Source organism: Saimiri boliviensis, chromosome 6 (genome assembly GCF_048565385.1).
Source record: "Saimiri boliviensis isolate mSaiBol1 chromosome 6, mSaiBol1.pri, whole genome shotgun sequence".
Taxonomy (NCBI): Eukaryota; Metazoa; Chordata; class Mammalia; order Primates; family Cebidae; genus Saimiri; species Saimiri boliviensis.
In genome coordinates, this window is record NC_133454.1 from 79,074,957 (window position 1) to 79,099,812 (window position 24,856).

Sequence of the window (24,856 nt, forward strand, 5' to 3'; positions counted from 1 at the left end):
CTGTAATCCCAGCACTAGGTGGGCAGATCACGAGGTCAGGAGTTCAAGACCAGCCTGGCCAACATAATGAAATCCCGTCTCTACTTAAAAAAAAAAAAAAAAAAAAAAAAAAAAAAAAAAAAATAGCCGAGAGTGGTGGCGGACGCCTGTAGTCCCAGACACTTGGGATGCTGAGGCAGGAGAATTGCTTCAACCCGGAAGGCAGAGGTTGCAGTGAGCCGAGATTGCGCCACTGCACTCCAGCCTGGGCAACACAGCGAGACTCTGTTTCAAAGAAAGAAAAAAAGAAAAAAGAGAAGAAAAAAAGAGAAAGAAACACATCTAAAATTACTTTTCAATTTCGTTCAATTACGCACCATTAGCAATGGATTGCAAGAACACTGTATCTGATTCCCTTTATGATAATTATTCATATTTCATATAATATGAATATATTATGTAAAACCTTTTGTATTTGATTGTTTTACTTTTCTTTCTGTGGAATTTGAACATTTTTCGTTTTTGAGTAGAAAGACCTGTCTGGCCGGGCGCGGTGGCTCAAGCCTGTAATCCTGGCACTTTGGGAGGCCGAGGCGGGTGGATCACGAGGTCGAGAGATCGAGACCATCCTGGTCAACATGGTGAAACCCCGTCTCTACTAAAAACACAAAAAACTAGCTGGGCGTGGTGGCGCGTGCCTGTAATCCCAGCTACTCAGGAGGCCGAGGCAGGAGAATTGCCTGAACCCAGGAGGCGGATGTTGCGGTGAGCCGAGATCGCGCCATTGCATTCCAGCCAGGGTAACAAGAGCGAAACTCCGTCTCAAAAAAAAAAAAAGAAAGAAAGAAAGAAAGAAAGAAAGAAAGAAAGACCTGTCTCTGTAGGAACGATAGCTCAGACAGCCACGTGGGCTGCTACTGTGTTTGTGGACTACATCTCCCAAAGTGCTCCGCGGGCGCGTCCACAGGAAGTCGCTGGAGCATCTCCCGCCTCCACGCCGAGGCGAAGAGGTTCTATCCGGGGCCTTGGCGCTTCTCTTTCCTTTCGCGCCGGTTGCCGCTGCGGAGCGCGGCTTGTCCATGTGCGCAGTGAGTGGCGCTATTACTGGCCCAGTAGCACCCGAGCCCCGGGTTTGACCGAGTCTGCGCTGCGATGGACCCCAACACCATTATCGAGGCCCTGCGGGGCACTATGGATCCAGCCCTGCGTGAGGCCGCGGAGCGCCAGCTCAATGAAGTAAGGACGCCCGGCTAGCGGTGGCGGCGGGCAGGCGGGCAGGCGGGCAGACAGAGGTGGCAGGCCGAGCCCTCGGGGCCTGGCCAGAGGCGCAGATGGAGTCGTTGATGGCCCCAACAGGAGGGTGGGGCGGACATCTGACGGCGAGTTCCACGCTGGGGCGCCTCGGTGTGGTGTGGTGGTGGCGGCTGTCGCCGAGGCTGCCTTTCCTTCGGATCCTGAGCTGGGCCTCTGACTGCGGTCTAGGCATGAGGAGCCGGCTGAGGCGAGGCGGGCGTGACGGGTTGGACACATGGCCGGCTCGGGTGGCCGGCCGTCCTCTGGCACATTCCCAGCTCGTTCCTTGGATTCAGGAGGGGGCGAAACTTACTGGGAGGTTTTTCAGACGTTTCCGAGACCAGTCTTCGCTGTCGCCGGGTTTGGAGGGGCTCCTGGGAATGCCGACTGGCTCATTGGGGGCTGCGCCTGTCATCCTTGTCACTTCGCTGGGCTGATCCGTGGCCTGCCCCTCGGGCACAACTTCCTTCTCTCTGGCCGAGTTGCTAGGGAAGGCTTTCAAAGGCAAACCCGCGCCTCCTTGGCAGGACGGGGTAGTGCGGGAGACTCACAGAATCTGATCCCTGCTCTTCTACTGTCATAATGCTTCAGTCGGGGAGCTGGCTTAATGTAGTTGAAAGGATCAGGTGAAGTGCGCCCTTCTAGGTATAGCTGCACCACTGATTTCTTGAGTGACCTTGGGCCAGTCACTTAACCTCTTGATCCTGAGTTTTTTCCCATTCATAAAATTACGCCGTAGAGTTGTTGTGACAGTCAGGTGAGATAATGTTAAGTGAGAGTGCCTTATCTGTTCAGATATTGCATTCTCTGAAGGTTTTTTTTTAACCCACATATTTTGGGGAGACCGCTGCTTGGAAAACAGCTTCATTGCATGGATATTTATTGTACTATCTCCAGCGTCATTCTTTGTTTCTAAGAAAACCTTTGCAGTTTTATGTATTAATGATCAGTATTTTAAAGCCTTCTTAAAAGGGCTGCTGTAACTTCTCTGCCAGTTAGTAACTGTCTTTTTGGCATACTGCTGAATTTGTCAGCTTTTCTGAACTTTAGTGTACTTTTTTTTTCTTTTAAGACAGAGTTCCGGCCGGGCGCGGTGGCTCAAACCTGTAATCCCAGCACTTTGGGAGGCCGAGGCGGGTGGATCACGAGGTCAAGAGATCGAGACCATCCTAGTCAATATGGTGAAACCCTGTCTCTACTAAAAATACAAAAAATTAGCTGGGCATGGTGGTGCATGCCTGTAATCCCAGCTACTCGGGAGGCTGAGGCAGGAGAATTGCCTGAACCCAGGAGGCGGAGGTTGCGGTGAGCCGAGATCGCGCCATTGCACTCCAGCCTGGGTAACAAGAGCGAAACTCCGTCTCAAAAAAAAAAAAAAAAAAGACAAGAGTTCCGCCCTTGTTGCCCAGGCTGGAGTGCAATGGTGCGATCTCGGCTCACTGCAGCCTCTGCCTCTCGGGTTCAAGCGATTCTCCTGCCTCAATCTCCCGAGTAGCTGGGATTACAAGCATGCGCCACCACACCCGGCTGATTTCTGTATTTTTAGTAGGGACGGGATTTTTACCATGTTGATCAGGCTGGATGGTCTTGAACTCCTGACCTCAGGTGATCCACCCACCTCGGCCTTCCAAAGTGCTGGGATTACAGGCATGAGTCACTGCTCCATTAACTGAAAAAGAAATCACACCTTAAATTTGAAATTCAACTATTTTAGGGTTCTCTTAGCTGGTAAGTAAATAATTTAAAAACATTGTTTATATTGACTGACCAGAAACAGGAATATTACTAATTGGACTTTTTCAATGTAAAGGGCTACAGTAGAGGTTCCTGCCCTCATGGAACTTACAGTTCAAGATTATCTACAGTTTAGACAAATTAAATGTAAATTATTTGAGAATGCTAAATCTATTGGCCGGGTGCAGTGACTCATGCCTGTAATCCCAGGACTTTGGGAGGCTGAGGTGGGGGGATCAAGAGGTCAGGAGTTCAAGATCAGCCTGGCCAACATAATGAAACCCCGTCTCTACTAAAAATACAGGCACCTGTAATCTCAGCTACTGGGGAGGCTGAGGCAGGAGAATGGCTTGAACCTGGAAGTCAGAGGTTGCAGTGAGCTGAGATCACGCCACTGCACACCAGCCTGGGTGACAGAGTATTATTTACATATACATATAAATATTTTATATGTAAATGAGATCACTATTATACCATACTAAGTGATGATTACATGTTCTGATTTTTAGACTCAGTCACCTTGGAAGGAGCTTAGATTTTTTTGGATATAAAACAGTGAGTTGAAACAAATTCCCATTTTGAACCATGACAAAACTGTGGAAGGAGTAATGGATCACTTTTTGTTTTGATTTGCTTTGTGGCCGGGCGCGGTGGCTCAAGCCTGTAATCCCAGCACTTTGGGAGGCGAGGCGGGTGGATCACGAGGTCAAGAGATCGAGACCATCCTGGTCAACATGGTGAAACCCCGTCTCTACTAAAAATACAAAAAATTAGCTGGGCATGGTGGCACGTGCCTGTAATCCCAGCTCCTCGGGAGGCTGAGGCAGGAGAATTGCCTGAACCCAGGAGGCGGAGGTTGTGGTGAGCCGAGATCGCACCATTGCACTCCAGCCTGGGTAACAAGAGCGAAACTCCATCTCAAAAAAAAAAAAAAGATTTGCTTTGTGGTAGACATAGGTTAAGGTGAACATTATTTTGCTTATGAAATAGTAATGCATTTACAAGCCTAGAAAAGCTAAAGGTTTAGTCATGGTCATTTCTATCATAACTTTGCTCTAATTAGGTATTATTTTGGCTAAATATACTTGTGTGTAATTATTAATTTTAAAAATTAGTACTTGAAAGAGTTGGTTCGCCTCTACAAAAATTGGAGAAATACTTCCTGAAAATCTAAAATTCAGTTATTCCTCAAATAGACATTGCATGTCTAGTTATATACACTGACATCTTGTAATAGAGACCTGGGGCGTTTCACAAGTTAGTTTTTGGAAGATAAGCAAATGATCCAAATAGTCTTCAAAGCCCCACCTTTTTTTTTTTTTGAGACAAGAGTCTAGCTCTGTTGCCCAGGCTGGAGTGCAGTGGCGTGATCTCGGCACACTGCAACCTCAGCCTCCCAGATACAAGTGATTCTTCTGCCTCAGCCTTCTGAGTAGGTGAGGACTACAGGTGTATACCACCACACCTGGCTATAAAACCTTTTTTTTGCCTAACCATTAAACTGCTGTTTTGGAGTACTGTCAAACAGTACTGCTAATCTGTCAAAGAAAATTTATTACATGGCCTTTATTTCTGTAATCCTTAGCTGTTTATATTTCATACATTTCTTTTAATTATAACACCTAGATTTTTCAATATTCTTCCTAAGGTAAATTTTCTATTAGTATATTTACTTTCATTCCATTTTAATACATTGCTTCTTCCTCTCTCTTCCGTTTAAATATTTTTTGCTTTGACTTTCTTGTGGCAGAATATTGATTTCGGAGACAGATCTCAGATAAGTCTTGAATATAGTAAGAATGAGGAGGTAACATTTCTGAAAGGCTCTTACTTTGGAGAAGATAGAAGAAGGAATTATTCTCTGATGTCTCTCATTCCACTGAACCTGTGTTTTGGTTCATTTAGAACCAAAGAAAAAGTTTATTGACATTTGGGTGAATCTTTTCACTAAGTGAAATAATCACTGACTCAATGTAAAATTTGTAAGTGTTATTAAAAGTATTTATAGTGTAGATGGTTTCAAAACAAAATAGCACTTCCGTCTCAGAGTCTTTGCACTTAACTGTTACACTGCTTGGAACTCCTTTCAATAGTTATCCCTCCCCACAACTTGTTCTCTCATTTCCTTCCGTCTCTGTTCAAATGTCTCCTTATCACTGAGGAGTTTCTTGAGCACCATACTCTCTATATCCCTTGACTTGCTTTTCTCTATAGCACTGATTTGTCATACATATTTTGCTCTTTTTTAAAATTAATTTTATTTGGCTGGGTCACACCTATAATCCCAACACTTTGGGAGGCTGAGGCAGGCAGATCACCTGAGGTTTGGAGTTCGAGATCAGCCTGATCAACATGGAGAAACCTCATCTCTACTAAAAATACAAAATCATGGTGCCGCATATCTGTAATCCCAGCTACTCAGGAGGCTGAGGCAGGAGGATTGCTTGAACTCAGGAGGTAGAGTATGCAGTGAGCCGAGATCGTGGCACTGCAGTCCAGCCTGGGCAACACAGCGAGATTCTGTCTTAAATAAATAAATAAATAATTTATTTATTTAATTATTCAAGCAGGTTCAAGTGATTCTTCTGCCTCAGCCTCCCAAGTAGCTGGGATTACAGGCGCCTGCCACCATGCCCGTCTAATTTTTTGTATTTTTAGTAGAGATGGAGTTTCACCATGTTGGCCAGGCTGGTCTCAAACTCTTGACCTTGTGATCTTCCCTCCTCAGGCATGAGTCATTGCTCCTGGCCTATTTATTTTTTGAGACAGGGTCTTGCTCTGTTACCCAGGCTGGAATGCAGTGGCGCCATCATGGCTCACTGCAGCCTCTCCCTCCTGGGCTCAAACAGTACTCTCACCTCAGCCTCCCAAGTACCTGGGACTATAGGGTTGTACGACCAGGCCCAGCTAATATTTGTATTTTTTGTAGAGACAAGATTTTATCTTATTGTCCAGGCTTATTTTTAATTTTTTTAGAGCCAAGGCCTTGCTATATTGCCCAGGCTGGAGTGAGTACAGTGGCAGGTCTTGAACTCCTGGGCTCAGGCAGCCCTCCTGCCTGACCTCCCACAGTGCTGGGGTTACTGGTGTTAACCAGTACACCCAACCTAGAAGTGGAATTTTTTTTTTTTGAGATGGAGTCTCACTCTGTTGCCCAGGCTAGAGTGCGACCATGCGATCTTGGCCCACTGCAACCTCCGTCTCAGGATTCAAGCAATTCTCCTGCCTCAGTCTCCTGAATAGTTGGGATTACAGGTGCCCACCATCATGCCTGACTAATTTTTGTATTTTTACTAGAGACAGGATTTCACCATGTTGGCCCCAGCTGGTCTGGAACACCTGACCGCAGGTGATCCACCTTCCTCTGCCTCCCAAAGTGCTGGGATTATAGACATGAGCCACTATGCTTGGCCAGAGTGGAATTTTAATTTTTTTTTTGAGACGGAGTTTCGCTCTTGTTACCCAGGCTGGAGTGCAATGGCGCGATCTCGGCTCACCGCAACCTCCGCCTCCTGGGTTCAAGCAATTCTCCTGCCTCAGCCTCCTGAGTAGCTGGGATTACAGGCACACGCCACCATGCCCAGCTAATTTTTTGTATTTTTAGTAGAGACGGGGTTTCACCATGTAGACCAGGATGGTCTCGATCTCTCGACCTCGTGATCCACCCGCCTCGGCCTCCCAAAGTGCTGGGATTACAGGCTTGAGCCACTGCGCCCGGCCTGGAATTTTAATTTTAATTTTTATTTGGCGGAGTCTCTCTTTGTCACCCAGCCTGGAGTGCAGTGACGCAATCTTACCTCACTGCAACATCCCCCTCCCAGGTTCAAGAGATTTTCCTGCCTCAGCCTCCTGTGTATCTGGGACAACAGGTGCGTGTCACCACACCCAGCTAATTGTTTGTATTTTTAGTTGAGATGGGGTTTCAGCATGTCAGGATGGTCTCCATCTCTTGACCTGGTGATCCACCAGCCTCAGCCTCCCAAAGTGCTGGGATTACAGGTGCAAGCCACCACACCCAGCTAAGAAGTGGAATTTTTAAAGCATTTTTGTTTAAAACAGGCATCCCCAAGCTTTTTACACAGGGGGCCAGTTCACTGTCCCTCAGACTGTTGGAGGGCTGCCACATACTGTGCTCCTCTCACTGACCACCAATGAAAGAGGTGCCCCTTCCTGAAGTGCGGCAGGGGGCCGGATAAATGGCCTCAGGGGACCGCATGCGGCCCATGGGCCATAGTTTGGGGACACCTGGTTTAAAATACGTAACATTTGGTATTCATTCACACAATAAACAAATGAGTGTTTATTATGTTCCAGAGACTATTTGGTTTTGGGGATACAAAGACTGCCCTTTCCTACACATGTGTAAACAAACACACACACACACACACACACACACACACACACACACACTTCTTTTCTAAAATAAAAATAAAACATTAAAATTTGGAATAGATTATCATAATTGACAACAATCTCTTGGATTTCTTCCTGCTTTAGCTGCCAATGTTCTGCTATGGAAACCTTTCTATATGCAAACCTTTACTCATGCTGCTTAAACTCTGTTAAGCTCCTATTACCTGTAACTAAAATTTTCCTATACTTAACTTTCATGAAGCTCATCTTAAATGCCATTTTAAATCAGGAAACGTTTCTTAATATTCCTGCTTTACATTGACCTTCCCCTACACTAACCTTCTGTGGTACTACTATGTTTTTTTGTTTTTTTGTTTTTTTTTTGAGACGTAGTTTCGCTCTTGTTACCCAGGCTGGAGTGCAATGGCGCGATCTCGGCTCACCGCAACCTCCGCCTCCTGGGCTCAGGCAATTCTCCTGCCTCAGCCTCCTGAGTAGCTGGGATTACAGGCACGTGCCACCATGCCCAGCTAATTTTTTTATCTTTAGTAGAGACGGGGTTTCACCATGTTGACCAGGATGGTCTCGATCTCTTGACCTCGTGATCCACCCGCCTCAGCCTCCCAAAGTGCTGGGATTACAGGCTTGAGCCACCGCGCTCGGTGGTACTACTATGTTAACTTAAAACTGATCTTCTTAGCACCTAATCTTATATTTTTCCTTATATTTTAATTGTTAAATTTCATTTGAACTAAGTGATTGCTAACTCTCCTTCCTACTCTAAAAGTTGACTAATCTTGAACTTGTTTAGCTTTAGTGGGACAGTGGAAATAAAATCTTTAAATCAGGAGATATATATATATATATATATATATATATATATATATTACCTTTTTTAGTCTGGCTCTGTCACCCAGAGTGCAGTGGTACAATCTCGGCTCACTGCAACCTCTGTCTGCCAGGCTCAAGTTATCCTCCCACCTCAGCGTCCCGAGTAGCTGGGACTACCAGGTACATGCCACCATACCTGGCTAAATTTTTTTTTTTTTTCTTTTTCTTTTTTTTTTTTTTTTTTTTTTGAGAAGGAGTTTCTCTTTTGTTACCCAGGCTGGAGTGCAATGGCACAATCTTATTGCAACCTCTGTCTCCTGGGTCCAAGTGATTCTTCTGCCTCAGCCTCTCAAGTAGCTGAGTTTACAGGTGCGCACCACCATGCTTGGCTAATTTTTGTTAGTCGGGCTGCTCTTGAACTTCTGACCTCAAGTGATCCACCTGCCTCGGCCTCCCAAAGTGCTGGGATTACAGGTGTGAGCCACCGCATCTGGTCAATTTTTGTATTTTTTGTGGAGATGGGGTCTTGCCATGTTTTCCAGGCTGTAATCGGAATTGAACTCCTGAGCTCAAGCAATATTCCTGCTTTGGCCTCTCAAACTGCTGAGCTTACAGGCATGAGCCACTGTGCCCGGCCAAGATCCATCTTTTTAAAAAACCCTTGGAGTACTAGCCGTAAGTAGCAACTCAACAAACAATCGTTTCTGTTACAAAAAATATTTGAAAATAATACTGTTTCTGTCAGGAGGCAGATACCATCCTTGATGCTAGAGATCCAGCACTGTACACGAGAGAAAGTCCTGGTTCTAGTGAAGGTTGCAATTGAATTGAAGTTTTTCTTTATTATTTTAAAAATTTACTTACTTTTTTTTTTTCTTGAGATGGAGTTTCACTCTTGTTGCCTGGGCTGGAGTTCAATGCATGATCTCGGCTCACCACAACCTCCACCTCCTAGGTTTAAGCGACTCTCCTGCCTCACCCTCTCAAGTAGCTGGGATTACAGGCATGTGCCACCAGACCTGCCTAATTTTGTGTATTTTTTTGAGATGGAGTCTTGCTCTGTCGCCCAGGCTGTATGTAGTGCAGTGGCATGATCCTGGCTCACTGCAACCTCCACCTCCCGGGTTCAAGCAGTTCTCCTACCTCAGCCTCCTGAGTAGCTGGGGTTTCACCATGCTGGTCAGGCTGGTCTCAAACTCCTGACATTGCGATCCTCTCGCTTTGGCCTCCCAAAGTGCTGGGATTACAAGTATGAGCCACTGTGCCCGGCCATTTACTTTTACTTTTTTTTAGACAGAGCCTCACTTTGTTGCCCAGGCTGGAGTGCAGTGGCATGATCTTGGCTCGCTGCAACCTCTGCCTCCCGGGTTCAAGCAAATCTCCTGCCTCAGCCTTCTAGGGAGCTGGGACTCTAGGCTTCCGCCACCATGCCTGGCTAATTTTTTGTATTTTTAGTAGAGTTGGGGTTTCACTGCGTTAGCCAGGCTGATCTCAAACTCCTGACCTCAAGTGATTTGCCTGCCTCAGCCTCCCAAAGTACTGGGATTACAAGACGTGAGCCACTGTGCCCAGCCTATTTATTTATTTCTGAGATAGGGTCTCTCTTCAGTTGCCCAGGCTGGAGTGCAGTGGTGCGATCACAGCTCAGTGCAGTATTGACTTCCCAGGCTCAGCTGATTCTCCCACATTAGCCTCCCAAGTAGCTGGCACTATCAGCACGCGCTACCAAATCTGGTGAGATTTTTGTATTTTTAGTAGAGATGGGGTTTCACCATGTTGCCCAGGCTGTTCTCGAACTCGTGGACGCAAGCAATCCCAAAGTACTGGGATTACAGGTGTGAGCTACCACACTGGCCGGGATTTTTAAATGTATTGCCAGGAAGATTTTTATGAAATACTCATTCTGAAGGATAATTCCCAGTCTGGTTCATTTAACAGCAAATGTCTGTGTGCTAGGCACTGAGCCTAAGTAGTTAGATGCAGAGAAATTCATGATCACGACTGTTCCTTACAATACATGTGATCAGTATTATAATAAAGCTACATGTAAGCTTTGGATGAGGAAACCATTAAGTCTGGCTAAGGTGGATATGATCTGGGCATCGATAGTCTCCTCCCTGTTATATTTGCAGTCAAGAAAAATGCGGTAAGTAGAATTAGGGGGTTTACTCAGGAGTCATTTAAACTCTTAGTTCCTAAGCTCAAAATGGTATATAATGGTCATATATATATATTTTTTTGAGTGGAGTTTCGCTCTTTTTGCCCAGGCTAGAGTGCAACGGTGTGATCTCGGCTCACTGCAACCTCTGCCTCCCAGCTTCAAGTATTCTCTTGCCTCAGCCTCCCGAGTAGCTGGAATTACAGGTGTGCACCACCATGCCTGGGTAATTTTGTATTTTTATAGATGGCGTTTCACCATGTTGGCCAGGCTGGTCTCAAACTCCTGACCTCAGGAATTTGGCCCACTTCGGCTTCCCAAAGTGCTGAGATTACAGGCCTAAGCCACTGTGCCTGGTCTAATGGTTTTATATATATATAGGCAGCAGTGCTACTTTCTCATTGCATTTGATAAGTTTCTTGATATTTTGTGGGGTTTTTATTTTTTTATTTTTTATTTTTGTGACAGAGTTTCACTCTTGTTACCCAGGCTGGAGTGCAATGGCTTGATCTCGGCTTACCGCAACCTCTGCCTCCTGGGTTCAGGCAATTCTTCTGCCTCAGCCTCCTGAGTAGCTGGGATTACAGGCGTGCGCCACCATGCCCAGCTAATTTTTTGTATTTTTAGTAGAGACAGGGTTTCACCATGCACCATGTTGACCAGGATGGTCTTGATCTCTTGACCTCATGAGCCACTGTGCCTGGCCTTTTTTTTTTTTTTTTTTTTTTTTTTTTAAAGCTCACTATCCTGGATCACTTTTGGGATTGTTACACATGGTTAACTATTACTGCTATATGTGCTATACCTTACTGATAAATGGTTCATTTGATTTCATTTTATTAAAAGTATTTCATTAATGAAAATATTAGGTCTGGAAAAGTGTAAAAGAATGGCATATTTGTAGGATAATTTGGAATGCCTACAAATTAAGCAAAATATTTTAGGAAGACCAGAGTATCCTGTAGTTTAGATAAAATTTCTTCACCAGGAGTATTTCGAAGTACTGTTCTGAATTTTGGAGGAAAGTCCCTTGGTACTTTAGTTCTCAGACAGGAAGTTATGCAATGACATAGCTTGTTAAAGATCTGAAAGAGGCTGGGTGCGGTGGCTCACACTTGAATTCCCAGCACTTTGGGAAGTCAAAGCAGGAGGAGGATCACTTGAACCCAGGAGTTCAAGAACAGCCTGGGCAACATAGGGAGACCCTGTCATTACAAAAAAAAAGTTCTTTTTTTTTTTTTTTTTTTTAAGCTGAAGTCTCACTCTGTTTCCAGGCTGGAGTGCAGTGGTGATCTTGGGTCACTGCAGCCTCCACTTCCCGGGTTCAAGCAGTTCTCCTGCCTCAGCCTCCTGGGTAGCTGGGATTACAGGCATGTGCCACTATGCCCAGCTAATTTTTGTATTTTTTAGTTTCACCATATTGGACAAGCTGGTCTTGATCTCCTGACCTTGTGATCCACCCGCCTCGGCCTCCCAGAGTGCTGGATTACAGGCGTGAGCCACCGTACCTGGCCTAGTGTACATTTTTCTTTTTCTTTTTTTTAAAGTTGAGCTTATTTAGGGGGACAAGAAAGCATCGGGGAAGCTGCCTGTGGTTTTTGAGGTCTATTGCTACAACCTATTGTACTAAAGTTTTTCATTTATGTTTTATAGTTAGTCATCAGTTCTTGAATTACATTTTTCATAGTGCTTCAAGTCCTCATCTTCTTTTTTTTTTAGACGGAGTTTCGCTCTTGTTACCCAGGCTGGAGTGCAATGGCGCGATCTCGGCTCACCGCAACCTCCGCCTCCTGGGCTCAGGCAATTCTCTGCCTCAGCCTCCTGAGTAGCTGGGATTACAGGCACGCGCCACCACGCCCAGCCAGTTTTTTGCACCTTCAGTAGAGACGGGGTTTCACCATGTTGACCAGGATGGTCTCGATCTCTCGACCTCGTGATCCACCCGCCTCGGCCTCCCAAAGTACTGGGATTACAGGCTTGAGCCACCGCGCCCGGCCTTAAGTCCTCATCTTCTTATAGCATAGATCTGATCATGTAAAAACCTTCACAGAAAGTTCACACTCGTTAAATGTGTTGGACACAACCTACCAGTTCATTTTTGTCTTTCACTGTTTTTCATTCTGTTAATAATCTTAGCATACCCCATACTACTTCTCCTATTTAAAGTCTTTTCTTCCATTTCCGGGTTTATGTCCCTTAGGTTCTAACTTGAAATTGTGTTAATTAGTCCAACTGGAATTAAACTCTCAAAATAATTTCATACTGATCTTTTTACTCTATAGTGTCTGGCACATTGTCAGTACTAGTACGAAGAATGGAGTTGGGTTTGATGAGATGAATTAAGGGTGACTATTGAAATTATCTGGGTTGATGACAGATAAAGAGAAGGACGAAAGATGTCTAGCAAGGTTGGTTTTTTTGTATTACGGTTATGAGCTTTTAAAACTAGAGTATTAGGAGTTTTAGCCTTAATTAATGATGTGTAATGACTCATTTGTTGATTCAGTTCTTTGCTAGAATCCAGGAGCTTGAGGAGGGAACTGGGCATATAATTAGGGCCAGCATCCAGAAGTTACATTTATATTTTGACTCATATGAAAGATCTATTGTAGCATATTCTGGGGCCTGTATTGATGTTTGCCAAACTGTTGACGGTAATACCATAATTGCCCAAATTATAAAGGGTTTTTGTGATAAAGTTTGATGCTAGTTATATTTTTACTTGTTTATTTTATTTATTTATTGTTTTTTGAGATGGAGTTTTGCTCTTTCTCCCAGGCTGCAGTGCAGTGGCACGATCTTGGCTCACTGCAACCTCTGCCTCCCGGGTTTTGGTGGTGATTCTCCTGCCTCAGCCTCCCAAATAGCTGGGATTATAGATGCCTGCCACCACGTCTGGCTGATTTTTGTATATATATGTATATTTTTTAGTAGAGGTGGGGTTTCAAAGTTGGTCAGGCCGGTGACAAAACTCCTGACCTCAGATGATCTGTCCACCTCAGCCTCCCAAAGTGCTGGGATTACAGGTCTGAGCCACCACTCCTGGCTGAAAGTTTTGCTTTTTTTTCATCAATCACACTTTTAAAATCTATACTTACATGTTTTTGAAGGTAATTAATAAGGTTAATGAAGTGGTAAGCGATGGCCGGGCATGGTGGCTGACCCCTGTAATCCCAGCACTTTAGGAGGTTGAGGTGGGCAGATCACTTGAGATCAAGAGTTCAAGACCAGCCTGGCCAACATGGTGAAATCCCATCTCTACTAAAAATACAAAAATTAGCTGGGTGTAGCAGCGCACGCCCTTGTAATTCCAGCTACTCAGGAAGCTGAGGTAGGATAATCACTTCAACCCGGGAGGCTGAGGTTACAGTGAGTCAGATTACGCCACTGCACTCCAGCTTAGGCGATAAAACGAGACTCCATCTCAAAAAAAAAAAAAAAAAAAAATGCCGGGCGTGGTGGCTCACGCCTATAATCCCAGCACTTTGGGAGGCCGAGGCGGGTGGATCACGAGGTCAAAAGATCGAGACCATCCTGGTCAACATGGGGAAACCCCATCTCTACTAAAAATACAAAAATTAGCTGGGCATGGTGGCACACACCGGTAGTCCCAGCTACTCGGGAGGCTGAGGCAGGAGAATTGCTTGAACCCAGGAGACAGAGGTTGCGGTGAGCCAAGATCGCGCCATTGCACTACAGCCTGGGTAACAAGAGGGAAACTCCGTCTCAAAAAACAAAACAAAACAAAACAAAACAAAAAGAGTGCGTATTTTCATAGTTCAGTGTTGTCGATTTAACTATTTACACATTTCAAGTATTGCAATACAGTGACTTTTAGTATGTTCACAGTTGAGCAACCATCACCCAGTCTTTAAAATATTTCCGCTGGGTGCGGTGGCTCAAGCCTGTAATCCCAGCACTTTGGGAGGCCGAGGTGGGTGGATCACGAGGTCGAGAGATCGAGACCATCCTGGTCAACATGGTGAAACCCCGTCTCTACTAAAAATACAAAAAAATTAGCTGGGCATGGTGGCACGTGCCTGTAATCCCAGCTACTCAGGAGGCTGAGGCAGGAGAATTGCCTGAACCCAGGAGGCGGAGGTTGCCGTGAGCTGAGATCGCGCCATTGCACTCCAGCCTGGGTAATGAGCGAAACTCCGTCTAAGAAAAAAAAAAAAAGAGCCGGGCATGGTGGCTCACGCCTTTAATCCCAGCACTTTGGGAGGCTGAGGCGGGTGGATCATGAGGTCAAGAGATCGAGACCATCCTTGTCAACATGGTGAAACCCCGTCTCTACTAAAAATACAAAAAAATTAGCTGGGCATGGTGGCGTGTGCCTGTAATCCCAGCTACTCAGAAGGCTGAGGCAGGAGAATTGCCTGAACCCAGGAGGCAGAGGTTGCGGTGAGCCGAGATCGCGCCATTGCACTCCGGCCTGGGTAACAAAAGCAAGACTCTGTCTCAAAAAAAAAAAAAAATTTCCATCACCCCAAGAAGAAAATTCGTATCTTAGCCATCACTCCCCATTCCACCTCAACCCCCATCCCAGACCTAGGCAGCCGTCCTGTCTTCATGTCTATATAGATGTGTCTATTCCAGATAATTCATGTAATTGGAATCATACAGTATGTATTCTTTTGTGACTGGCTTCTTTCATACAGCATAATGTTTTCATAGTTAGTATATGTTGTAACATGTATCAGTACTTTTTTTTTTTTGAGGCGGAGTTTCATTCTTGTTGCCCAGACTGGAGTGCAATGGCATGATCTTGACTCACTGCAATCTCCACCTCCCAGGTTCAAGCGATTCTCTTGCCTCAGCCTCCCAAGTAGCTGGAATTACAGGCATGTGCCACCATGCCCATGTAATTTTGTATTTTTAGTAGAGATGGGGTTTCTCCGTGTTGATCAGGCTGGTTTGGAACTCTCGACCTCAGGTGGTCCACCAGCTTCGGCCTCCCAAGGTGTTGGGATTACAGGTGTGAGCCACCACAACTGGCCTAGTACTTCAGTTTTTTGATTGCTGAATAGCGTTCTATTTTGTGTATTGATAAGACAAATTTTACTTTTCTTTTTTTTATTTTTAAAAATATTAATTTTTAAAAATTAAAGATGGGGTTTCACCATGATGGCCAGGCTGGTCTTGAACTCCTGACCTCAGGTGATCCACCCACCTCGGCCTCCCAAAGTGCTAGGATTACAGGCGTGAGCCACTGTGCCCGGCCAAATTTTACTTTCATTAGTTGATGGGCATACAGTTGTTTCCACTTTTAGACTATTATGAGTAATGCTGCTGTGAAAGTTGGGGTAAAAATGTCTTGATTTTGTTTTTTTTTTTTTGTTAAATCTGGGTAACCAACACCCAGACCAAGACACATATAAAGTTTACATTGGCCTAGAAAGTTTCCTTGATACTCTTACTATTCAGTACTATTCCTCCTCCAAGTTACTGTTTTGCTGACTTCTATTACTACAGATTAGATTTCCTGGCCCTAATTGGTATAATGTGGCTATACATCTGTGCAGGCAACAAAAACAGTGGTGGTTTTTGTTGTTTAAAGTTGAGATTTTGCTTTGTTGCCCAGGCAGGAGTAGAGTGGTGTGATCATAGCTCACTGCAGCCTCAAACTCCTGGGTCCAAGCAGTCCTCTTGCCTCAGCCTCCTGGGAAACTAAAACTACAAATGCATGCTTCCACTCCCAGCTATTATAATTTTTAAATTTTCCATAGAGGTGGTGTCTTGCTTGTTGTCCAGGCTGGTCTTGAACTTGTGACCTCAGGTGATCCTCCTGCATCAGCCTTCCAAAGCACTGGAATCACAGGTGTGAGCCACTTTGCTGCACAGTTTTTGTTGTTCTAACATAATCCCAAACCTAAACCAACAGCTTAATCTAGGGCTCTAATCACTTAAAGTACTCTGTTTCAAATTAAGGAAAAGCTTCAGTGTTGGGACCTCAAGAGAGGTTGTATACACAAAACCATACATACGTGCTTTATGGGCAATTTAAGAAACTCTAGGGTAACTTTGCTGTACATCTGTTTATACATTATTTATGTTAGAGCATACTCTGAGAAAGGGAGATTCTATTGAATATGGATATATAAAGGATGTAATATTTGTTATGTCTTGATATTTGCCAAGGTATTTTCTGTGTTGTTTTATATACTCCTTATAGCCATCCTTTGAAGTAGATTTTATTATTCTTTTGTAATTGAGACTTAGATTTACTGAATCAACTTGTTGAAGGCTTAGCATTCTAGGAAGTGGCATCACCTAGATTTACAACCAAGACTATCCGATTGGAGCAGTTCATTCCAGGAATTTGTGATTTGTTACAGGAGATCAGATATATACTGTAATGTAAATGGTCTGAAAAGTGCCCTAGTAGTATGGATAATAGTGTCTTTTGTGGGCTCCTCTTCTCACTCTACTCTACCCCAGGCAATCACATCGGCATTTATTTGTTGGCTCTTCCAATTCATTCAATGGATTTTTTGAATAGCTTAAATGCCAAGTGTCATATGAGGAACTGGGGATATAAACAGTATAGTCCTTACTCAGTAGGGGCTTAGAGTCTAATTAGTAGGAGAAACAGGCATAAGACCCGTCTGCAAATATAGTAAACAAATATATAATAAGTGTTATGAAGAAAAATAATGGTTATGAGAACAGTAGGGAGCCCTACTTTAGCTTGAGTGATCAGGCAGAAAAGGTTTCTCTAGGCTGGGCGTGGTGGCTCACGCCTGTAATCTTAGCACTTTGGGAGTCCGAGACAGGCGGATCACCTGAGGTCACGAGTTCAAGACCAGCCTGGCCAACATGGTGAAACCCTGTCTTAAAAAAAAAAAAAAATGCTTCTCTAAGGAAATAATGTTTAAGCTGAGACCCAAAGAACGTGAAGTTGTGAACAGTTAACTGGTGGAGCATGCAAGAGAAGGATGATTGTCCGTAGAAAGACACAGCATGTACAAAGATTCTGAAATGAAGTAATGTGTTTCTTTCTTTTTGCTTTTATTATTATTTTTGATTGACACATGATAATTGTATAATATATATCTGTGGGGTACAGTGGTATTTCAGTACATGTATACAACAATGTAATGATCAAATCAGGGTAATTAGCATATTCATCATTTCAAATGTGTATCATTTCTTTGGGCTAGGAACTTCAAAATCTGCTCTTCTAACTATTTGAAAATATACAATACATTGTTGTTCATTATAGTTACTCTACAGTGCTATAGAACACTAGAACTTACTCCTACTATCTAGCTGTAATTTTGTATCTGTTAAATATATTTCTTTCTTGTCAAAAGAACCTAAAGGCTTGTAGCCAGGGAAGTGGGATTGTGTTGAGAGAGGTTTTAAAAATGAGGCAAGGACAGCCAGGTGTGGTGCCCTTTGCCTGTAATCCCAGTACTTTGGGAGGCCAAGGCAGGCCGATCACCTGAAGTCAGGAGTTTGAGACCAGCCTGGCTGGTGAAAGCCTGACTCTACTAAAAATACCAAAAAAGTTAGCCGAGTGTGACGGTGGGTGCCTGTAATCCCAGCTACTTGGAAGGCTGAAGCAGGAGAATCTCTTGAACCCAGGAGGCGAAGTTTGCAATGAGCCTAGATTGCGCCATTGTACTTCAGCCTGGGGGACAAAAGTGAGACTCCTCCTCAAGAAAAAAAAAAAAAATGGCAGGTACAAGATATTTTCACCGTAGGGCCTTAGGAGGTGCAGTAGAAAGCTTGTTAAAAGGTTTGCTTAAACAAGATTGATTTATAATTTTAAAAGATCTTTGGCTGCTAAATGGAGAATGATTGGGGGCACAAATAGTTAAATTAAGAGGGATGATAGTCGATTGAACTAGGTTGGTGTTCATGGGAATGGAGAAAGTAGATGCATTTTAAAAAGGATTCTGGATTTAGAATTGACAGGACTTGATATATAAAATTGGGTTGATAAAGAAGAAAGTGGTGAGAATTACTGTGAAGATAGTGATGAGAGGTTGGGAGAAGTATACAGGGAAATAGTAGTAACTTTGAGGGAAAAATGATGCTTTGTAAAGGTAATGATTGGATGAGATCAGCTGGGGAGAAGAAAGATGGCCTGTGACCAAGTCCTGGTGAATTCTAGCATTTATAGATTAAACAGGATGAAAAATCAGTAATGGAGCCTGAGGAGACAGACTAGAAAGAAATGGTACACAGAATGGCATCGGTGGAAGGGTTTTTAAATAGTGATAGTGGTTTGCAGTGTTTACATCTAGAGTTGCGGAAAGAGTCTATACCTCCCTTTCATCCACCTAAATCCTTCTGATCAGGTCTTCTGTGTTAGGAGATCCTCCTTTTGATTTTTCCATACTGCTCTTTACTTCTTCCATTACGCACTTGTCCCTTGGAATCTTTGAGGGGTTGTTGGTTCCAGGACCCCCATGGATAGCAAAATTCATGGATGCTGAAGTTCCTTATATAATATGGTGTAGTATTTGCTTATAACCTGTGCACGTCTACCTGAACACTTTAAATCATTTCTAGATCTTTAATACTCAGTACAGTAAATGCTATGTAAATAGTTGCTGTACTTGTATTGTTTAAGTATTTATCTTGTATTTCTTGACAACACTGTAAGTTGCTGTGAGGTCATAGAGCCTGGTTGTCATATTCAACAGTGTAGTCTCAGTTCCTGCCATGATGTGTTGTACCACAAACACCTAAATAAGTAATTTCTGGAGCGATTGAAAGAATAAAGCTTCACTCTAGATTCTAATGTGAATTTTTTTTCTTTCTTTCTTTCTTTTTTTTTTTTTGAGGCAGAGTCTTGCTCTGTTGCCAGTCTGCAGTGTAGTGACGGGATCTCAGCTCACTACAACCTCCACCTCCTGGGTTCAAGTGATCCTGCCTCAGCCTCCCAAGTAGCTGGGACTACAGGCGCACACCTCCACGCCCAGCTAATTTTTGTATTTTTAGTAGACAGAGTTCCACCATGTTGGGCAGGATGATCTTGATCTCTTGATCTCTTGATCCACTCGCCTCAGCTTCCCAAAGTGCTGGGATTACAGGCGCAAGCCTCTGTGCCCAGACTAATTTTTGCATTTTTAGTAGAGATGAGGTTTCACCATGTTTACCAGGCTGGTCTCGAACTCCTGACCTCAAGTGATCCAGCCACCTCAGCCTCTCAAAGTGCTGTAATTGCAGACGTGAGCCACTGCACCCAGCCTTTGTGTTTTCTTTCTTTTCTTTTTTTTTTTTTTTTCTTGAAACATAGTATTATTGTAGCACACAGGCTAGATGGAGTACAGTGGCCTGGTCTCGGCTCAGTGCAACCTCTGGCTCCAGGGTTCAAGCCATTCTCATACCCCAGCCTCCCGTGTAGTTGGGATTACAGGCATGCACTGCCACACCTGGCTACTTTTTGTATTTTTAGTAGAGATGGGGTTTTACCATGTTGGCCAGGCTGGTCTCAAACTTCTAGACTCAAGTGATCTGCCTGCCTCAGGCTCCCAAAGTGCTGGAATTACAGGGGGTGAGCCACTGCACCTTGCCGGAAAATTCTCTTTAAGAATGTGTTTGCAGATTGGGGAAAAGTCTGTAAGAAGATACTAAAATAGCCAGGCAGGTGGTTTGCAAAAATTAGCTGGGAGTGGTGGTGCTGCGCGCCTGTAATCACAGCTACTCGGGAGTCTGAGACAGGAGAATCTTTTAAACCCTGGAGGTGAAGGTTGCTGAGCTGAGATTGCACCACTACACTCCAACTTGGGCGACAGAGCTAGACTCCATCTCAAAACAGAAGAAAAAATGCTGATTGGGCCGGGTGCGGTGGCTCAAGCCTGTAATCCCAGCACTTTGGGAGGCCGAGGCGGGCGGATCACAAAGTCAAGAGATCGAGACCATCCTGGTCAACATGGTGAAACCCCGTCTCTACTAAAAATACAAAAAATTAGCTGGGCATGGTGGCGCATGCCTGTAATCCCAGCTACTCAGGAGGCTGAGGCAGGAGAATTGCCTGAACCCAGGGGGCGGAGGTTGCGGTGAGCCGAGATCGCGCCATTGCACTCCAGCCTGGGTAACAAGATCGAAACTCCGTCTCACAAAAAAAAAAAAAAAAAAAAAAAATGCTGGTTGGGATAAATGGGTAGTGCAGTGGTATACAGGCAAATGCAAACATCCAAAAGTTTTAGAATTTAAGTCATCATATTTCTTAAACTTCAGCATAAGGGAGCAGTGAGAAAAACGGCTGGAACCAGTTATGAAGAGCCTTTTGTGTGAGCCAAGCAGTGGAAATGTATTGAAGCCACTTTGATCTGTTATCTTAAATTATATTTATTTGCAGAAATTTAAAATATACTTTTTTTGTTTGTAGGCACACAAGTCTCTGAATTTTGTCTCAACACTGCTCCAGATTACTATGTCAGAACAGCTGGATTTACCTGTGAGACAGGCAGGCAAGTTTCCTAAATTATTTTGAGTGTATGTAATCTATTGTTTAAAAGGTTCATGATGAAATAGCATAATTGTCTTAGGATGGCCCTTTGGCGATTCCCCACCCCTACCCCAGGTAATTTGTTTACCTTCAGTGTTTATAGCTTACATCAGGTACCTTGATATCTGGTGGCAGAATTTAAAAGAATAATTTGTTATTTAGTTGAATTAAAAGAGAAGCTCGTTCTATGTGTTTTTAGAGTCCTTCCCTGATGGGTGATTCTGAGACTCAAACATGTTTGTTTATATAGTCATCTCTTACACCTTTTTGCTTTTGTCATTGTGTTTTAACGGTTTAAAAAGTATTATACTGTTTTTAGTTCCTGTTCAGCATATTGAGCCACTTCCCTCAGTATCAAGTAGTCTGAAAATGTGGCATGCTACTTTTCTGAATATTATGTTAGTCTGCAAAAAATAATGGCGTTTACATTTTAAAATTTCTTTTTTACTTTTTTTTTTTCTTTTTCCTGAGACAGAGTCTCGCTTTGTTGTCCAGGCTGGAGTGCAGTGTTGTGATCTCAGCTCACTGCAACTTCTGCCTCCTGGGTTCAAGCGATTCTTCTGCTGTTGCCTCCCAAGTAGCTGGGATTACAGGTGTGAGCCACCTCACCCAGCCTCTTAATTTCTTCTTAATTTATTTGCAGATGTAATAATTTTGTTATGGGAAATATAAAGTACCAGTAATTCCATCATTCTAGAATAACAGATTACATTTTTGTGTTATTTCTTGCTTTTCTTTTCCCCGTACCTATTTTGTTAAAAATTTTGTTTTCCTCACTTCACTTAATGTTATATAGTAAGCATTTCACTTTTCTTTACATAGTTTTGGTCTTCAGATTCATGTTTTAATGGCTAAATAATTTGTCATAATATGCCATATGCAGTAAACTGTTTCAATTTTTAGAAACAGAATTTAGTTTCAGGTCTGTTTAGTTAACAGTGTATTTATTTTCAGTGCCTAAAATGTTGCCTAGTACACTGTAGGTACTCAGGAATAAATGAATTTAAATTGTTTATCACTTTAAATTAATTAAATAACCTGGACTCTACTAAGCAGATAGGGTTTTTTTTTGTTGTTGTGTTGTTTTATTTTGTTTTGTTTTTGAGACAAATTGGCTCTATTGCCCAGGCAATAATGCAGTAGCACCTTCTCATCTCACTGCAACCTCTGCCTCCCTGGCTCAAGCCATTCTCCCACTTCAGCCTCCTATGTAGCTGGGACTATGACACACACCACCATAACCCACTAATGATTGTATTTTTTGTTTTTTGTTTTTTGTTTTTTCAGATGGAGTCTCGTTCCATTGCCCAGGCTTGAGTGCAGTGGTGCGATCTCGGCTCACTGCAACTTCCACCTCCTGGGTTCAAGCGATTCTCCTGTCTCAGCCTCCCAAGTAGCTGGGATTACAGATGTCCACCACCACGCCCAGCTAATTTTTTATATTTTTAGTAGAGCTGAGGTTTCACCATGTTGGTCAGACTGGTTTTGAATTCCTGACCTCAAGTAATCCACCTGCCTCTGCCTCCCAAAGTGCTGGGATTACAGGAGTTAGCTACCACGCCTAGCCTAATTGCTGTATTTTTTGTAGAGATGGGGTCTCGCCATATTGTCCAGGTTGGTGTCAAACTTGTGAGCTCAAGCATTCTACCTCCCTGGGCCTTCCAGAGTGCTGGGATTACAGGTGTGAATCACCATGCTTGGCCATTAATTTTTTTTGAGAGCAAACAATTTTATATAAATGACTGAATTCCCTGGTCAGCAGTAAATCTTTTTTGAAAAAATTTCTAATTTAATGGAAAAGCGTAATTTTTATTGTCTCCTTTCCCTCCCTTTTCTGCCTTTCTTCCCTCCCTCTGTGCCTCCCTCCCTTCCCCTGTGTCTTCCTTCCCTTCTTTTTTTCCACAGGATCTTGATCCTTTCCCAGGCTGGGGTGCAGTGACACAGTTATAGCTTACTGAATCTTTGACTCTTGGGATCAAGTAATCTTTCCACTTTAGCCTCCCAAGTATCTGGGGCTGCAGGAATGTGTCACCACACCCACCTAATTATTTTATTTAGTAGAGATAGAGTCTCACTGTGTTGCTGAGACTGGTCTTTTTTTTTTTTTTTTTTCTGGTAGGGATGGGGTCTCACTGTGTTGCTCAGGCTGGTTTTGGCTTCCAAAGTATTGAGATTACAGGCTTAGCCACCACTCCTAGCCTCCAGGCTGGTCTTGAATTCCTGGCCTCAAGTGATCCTCTCACCTCAGCCTCTCAAAGTGCAGGGATCAAAGACATCAGCCACTGTGCCTGGTCTTGTTTCTTTTTTATATATATATTCAAGTCTCAGTTGTCTTTTACTAGTGAAGTCTACATTTTCCCATTTTTAGATAAGAATCTGCCTTTAAATCCAAGTTTTTACCTAAGAAATTAAGTGTTTGGCATTTAGGAGTGATATTAACAAATTCTAGAGACTTGGTTATGTGTATTAGAAAAATTAATTACACTAGGAAATTGTTTTAGTATGCATAGAATTGGAAGCAGTTAAACTATGGAATTGGTCAAAAAATTTTAAATATCATTAATTTGAAAATTATATCCTTGGGGCTGGGCGCAGTTAACTCACACCTGTAATCCCAGCACTTTGGGAGGCTGAGGCTTGTGGATCATTTGAAGTCAGGAGTTCAAGACCAGCCTGGCCAACATGGTGAAACCTTGTCTCTACTAAAAATAGAAAAAAGTTAGTCGGGTATGGTGGCAGACATGGTAATCCCAGCTACTCAGGAGGCTGAGGCAGGAGAATCCCTTGAGCCTGGGAGGTGGAAGTTGTTGTGAGCCAAGATTGTGCCATTGCACTGCAGTATGGGCAATAGAGTGAGACCTGGTCTCCAAACAAAAAAAAAGAAAAAGAAAAATTATGTCCATGAAATAATTGAATGAGATTCTGTAGTGCATGGCATATAGTGGTTTCATCTGCTAGATTTTGAATGATGAGTTCATTCTATCTTTGTAGTAGAGCTCAAGCCTTCTGGCTAGACTGAATCATGAGATCCTTACAGTGCAGTTCCAAGGACTGTTTTGTTGGGGCAAAAAAATGTTTAAAATTACAAATCACATAAGCATATATCTTATTCCTTTACTTAGAATGGAAATATTCAGAGCCTGCATCCAGAGACATTGGGACTGTTATGTGGTCTTAATATTGGTCTCTGTTCTGTTTTGGAGATAAAGAACCAAAATTCTGCAGAAGTATTAACCTGGATTTTGTTGGTCCTATATGCTGAGTCAACATTCTTTATTGTAGGTGTAGTTTGTCTTAAAACCTTGTTGAGGGGTATTTTAATAAAGCAACCTTAATCCATTTGAAATACTATAAGGTGGAATATTTAATTCCTAAATTAAAGCAAACTAGAGTTAGTTATTCTTGTTCAAGTAAGTGCAGGACTCGAGATAAGAATTGCTAATTAGAGAAGATCCAGTGTTTTATAGAATTTAGGAATTAATTTTGGATGGTTTCCCTTTATAGTACATCTTACATATTTGTGATTCTCTTCTCTCCCTCTCTGAAAATGCTGCCTAAAAAGCATTGCTAGCAACCTAGATTTTGCCACTTCATCAGTTTGTTAACTTTTGTCAAATAGCAATGTGCAAAGGTAGCAGTATGATAGCGGGCAGAAAAATAGTAATCTGTAATTTGTGAACATAGTAAATTCTTCCATAACATAATTTGAATTTGAAGTGATATGGTATTGAAATACTTAAATTTATAGATTTAAGAACCTTTATATGCTATGATTTTCCTGTGATAAGAATTGGTTTTTTATGACTTCTGTGTAATTAGTTGTAGAAGCTGTGTTGGGATATTTATGGTGGTTTTGTCTTTAGAGCCTTCATTTAGAAAACTGATTTGATTTAACTCTCCTGTGGAGAAAACAGGGTAAAAAGTATTGTGAGTAAACAGTTGAAAAAAAGAAACAGTTTTCTCTGGGGTTGTTTGCAGAGTTTTCTCAGGATATGGGATTAGTAATAACTTTATGTGTCGTTACTGTAACTGGGTGTTCA

The 24,856-nt window shown here is 43.1% G+C and overlaps 1 protein-coding gene across 1 annotated transcript in view; it reads left to right on the forward strand.

The window, feature by feature from the left end:
* Positions 1-980: 980 nt before the first annotated feature.
* The window catches only part of IPO7 (importin 7), a 67,374-nt gene continuing 43,498 nt past the window's right edge, over positions 981-24,856 (forward strand). Inside the window, exons 1-2 of the mRNA XM_039470903.2 lie at positions 981-1,215; positions 20,697-20,778. Of these exons, the coding sequence (XP_039326837.1) occupies positions 1,132-1,215; positions 20,697-20,778 (166 nt within the window). The 5' untranslated portion in view covers positions 981-1,131. The remainder of the gene's footprint in view (positions 1,216-20,696; positions 20,779-24,856) is intronic.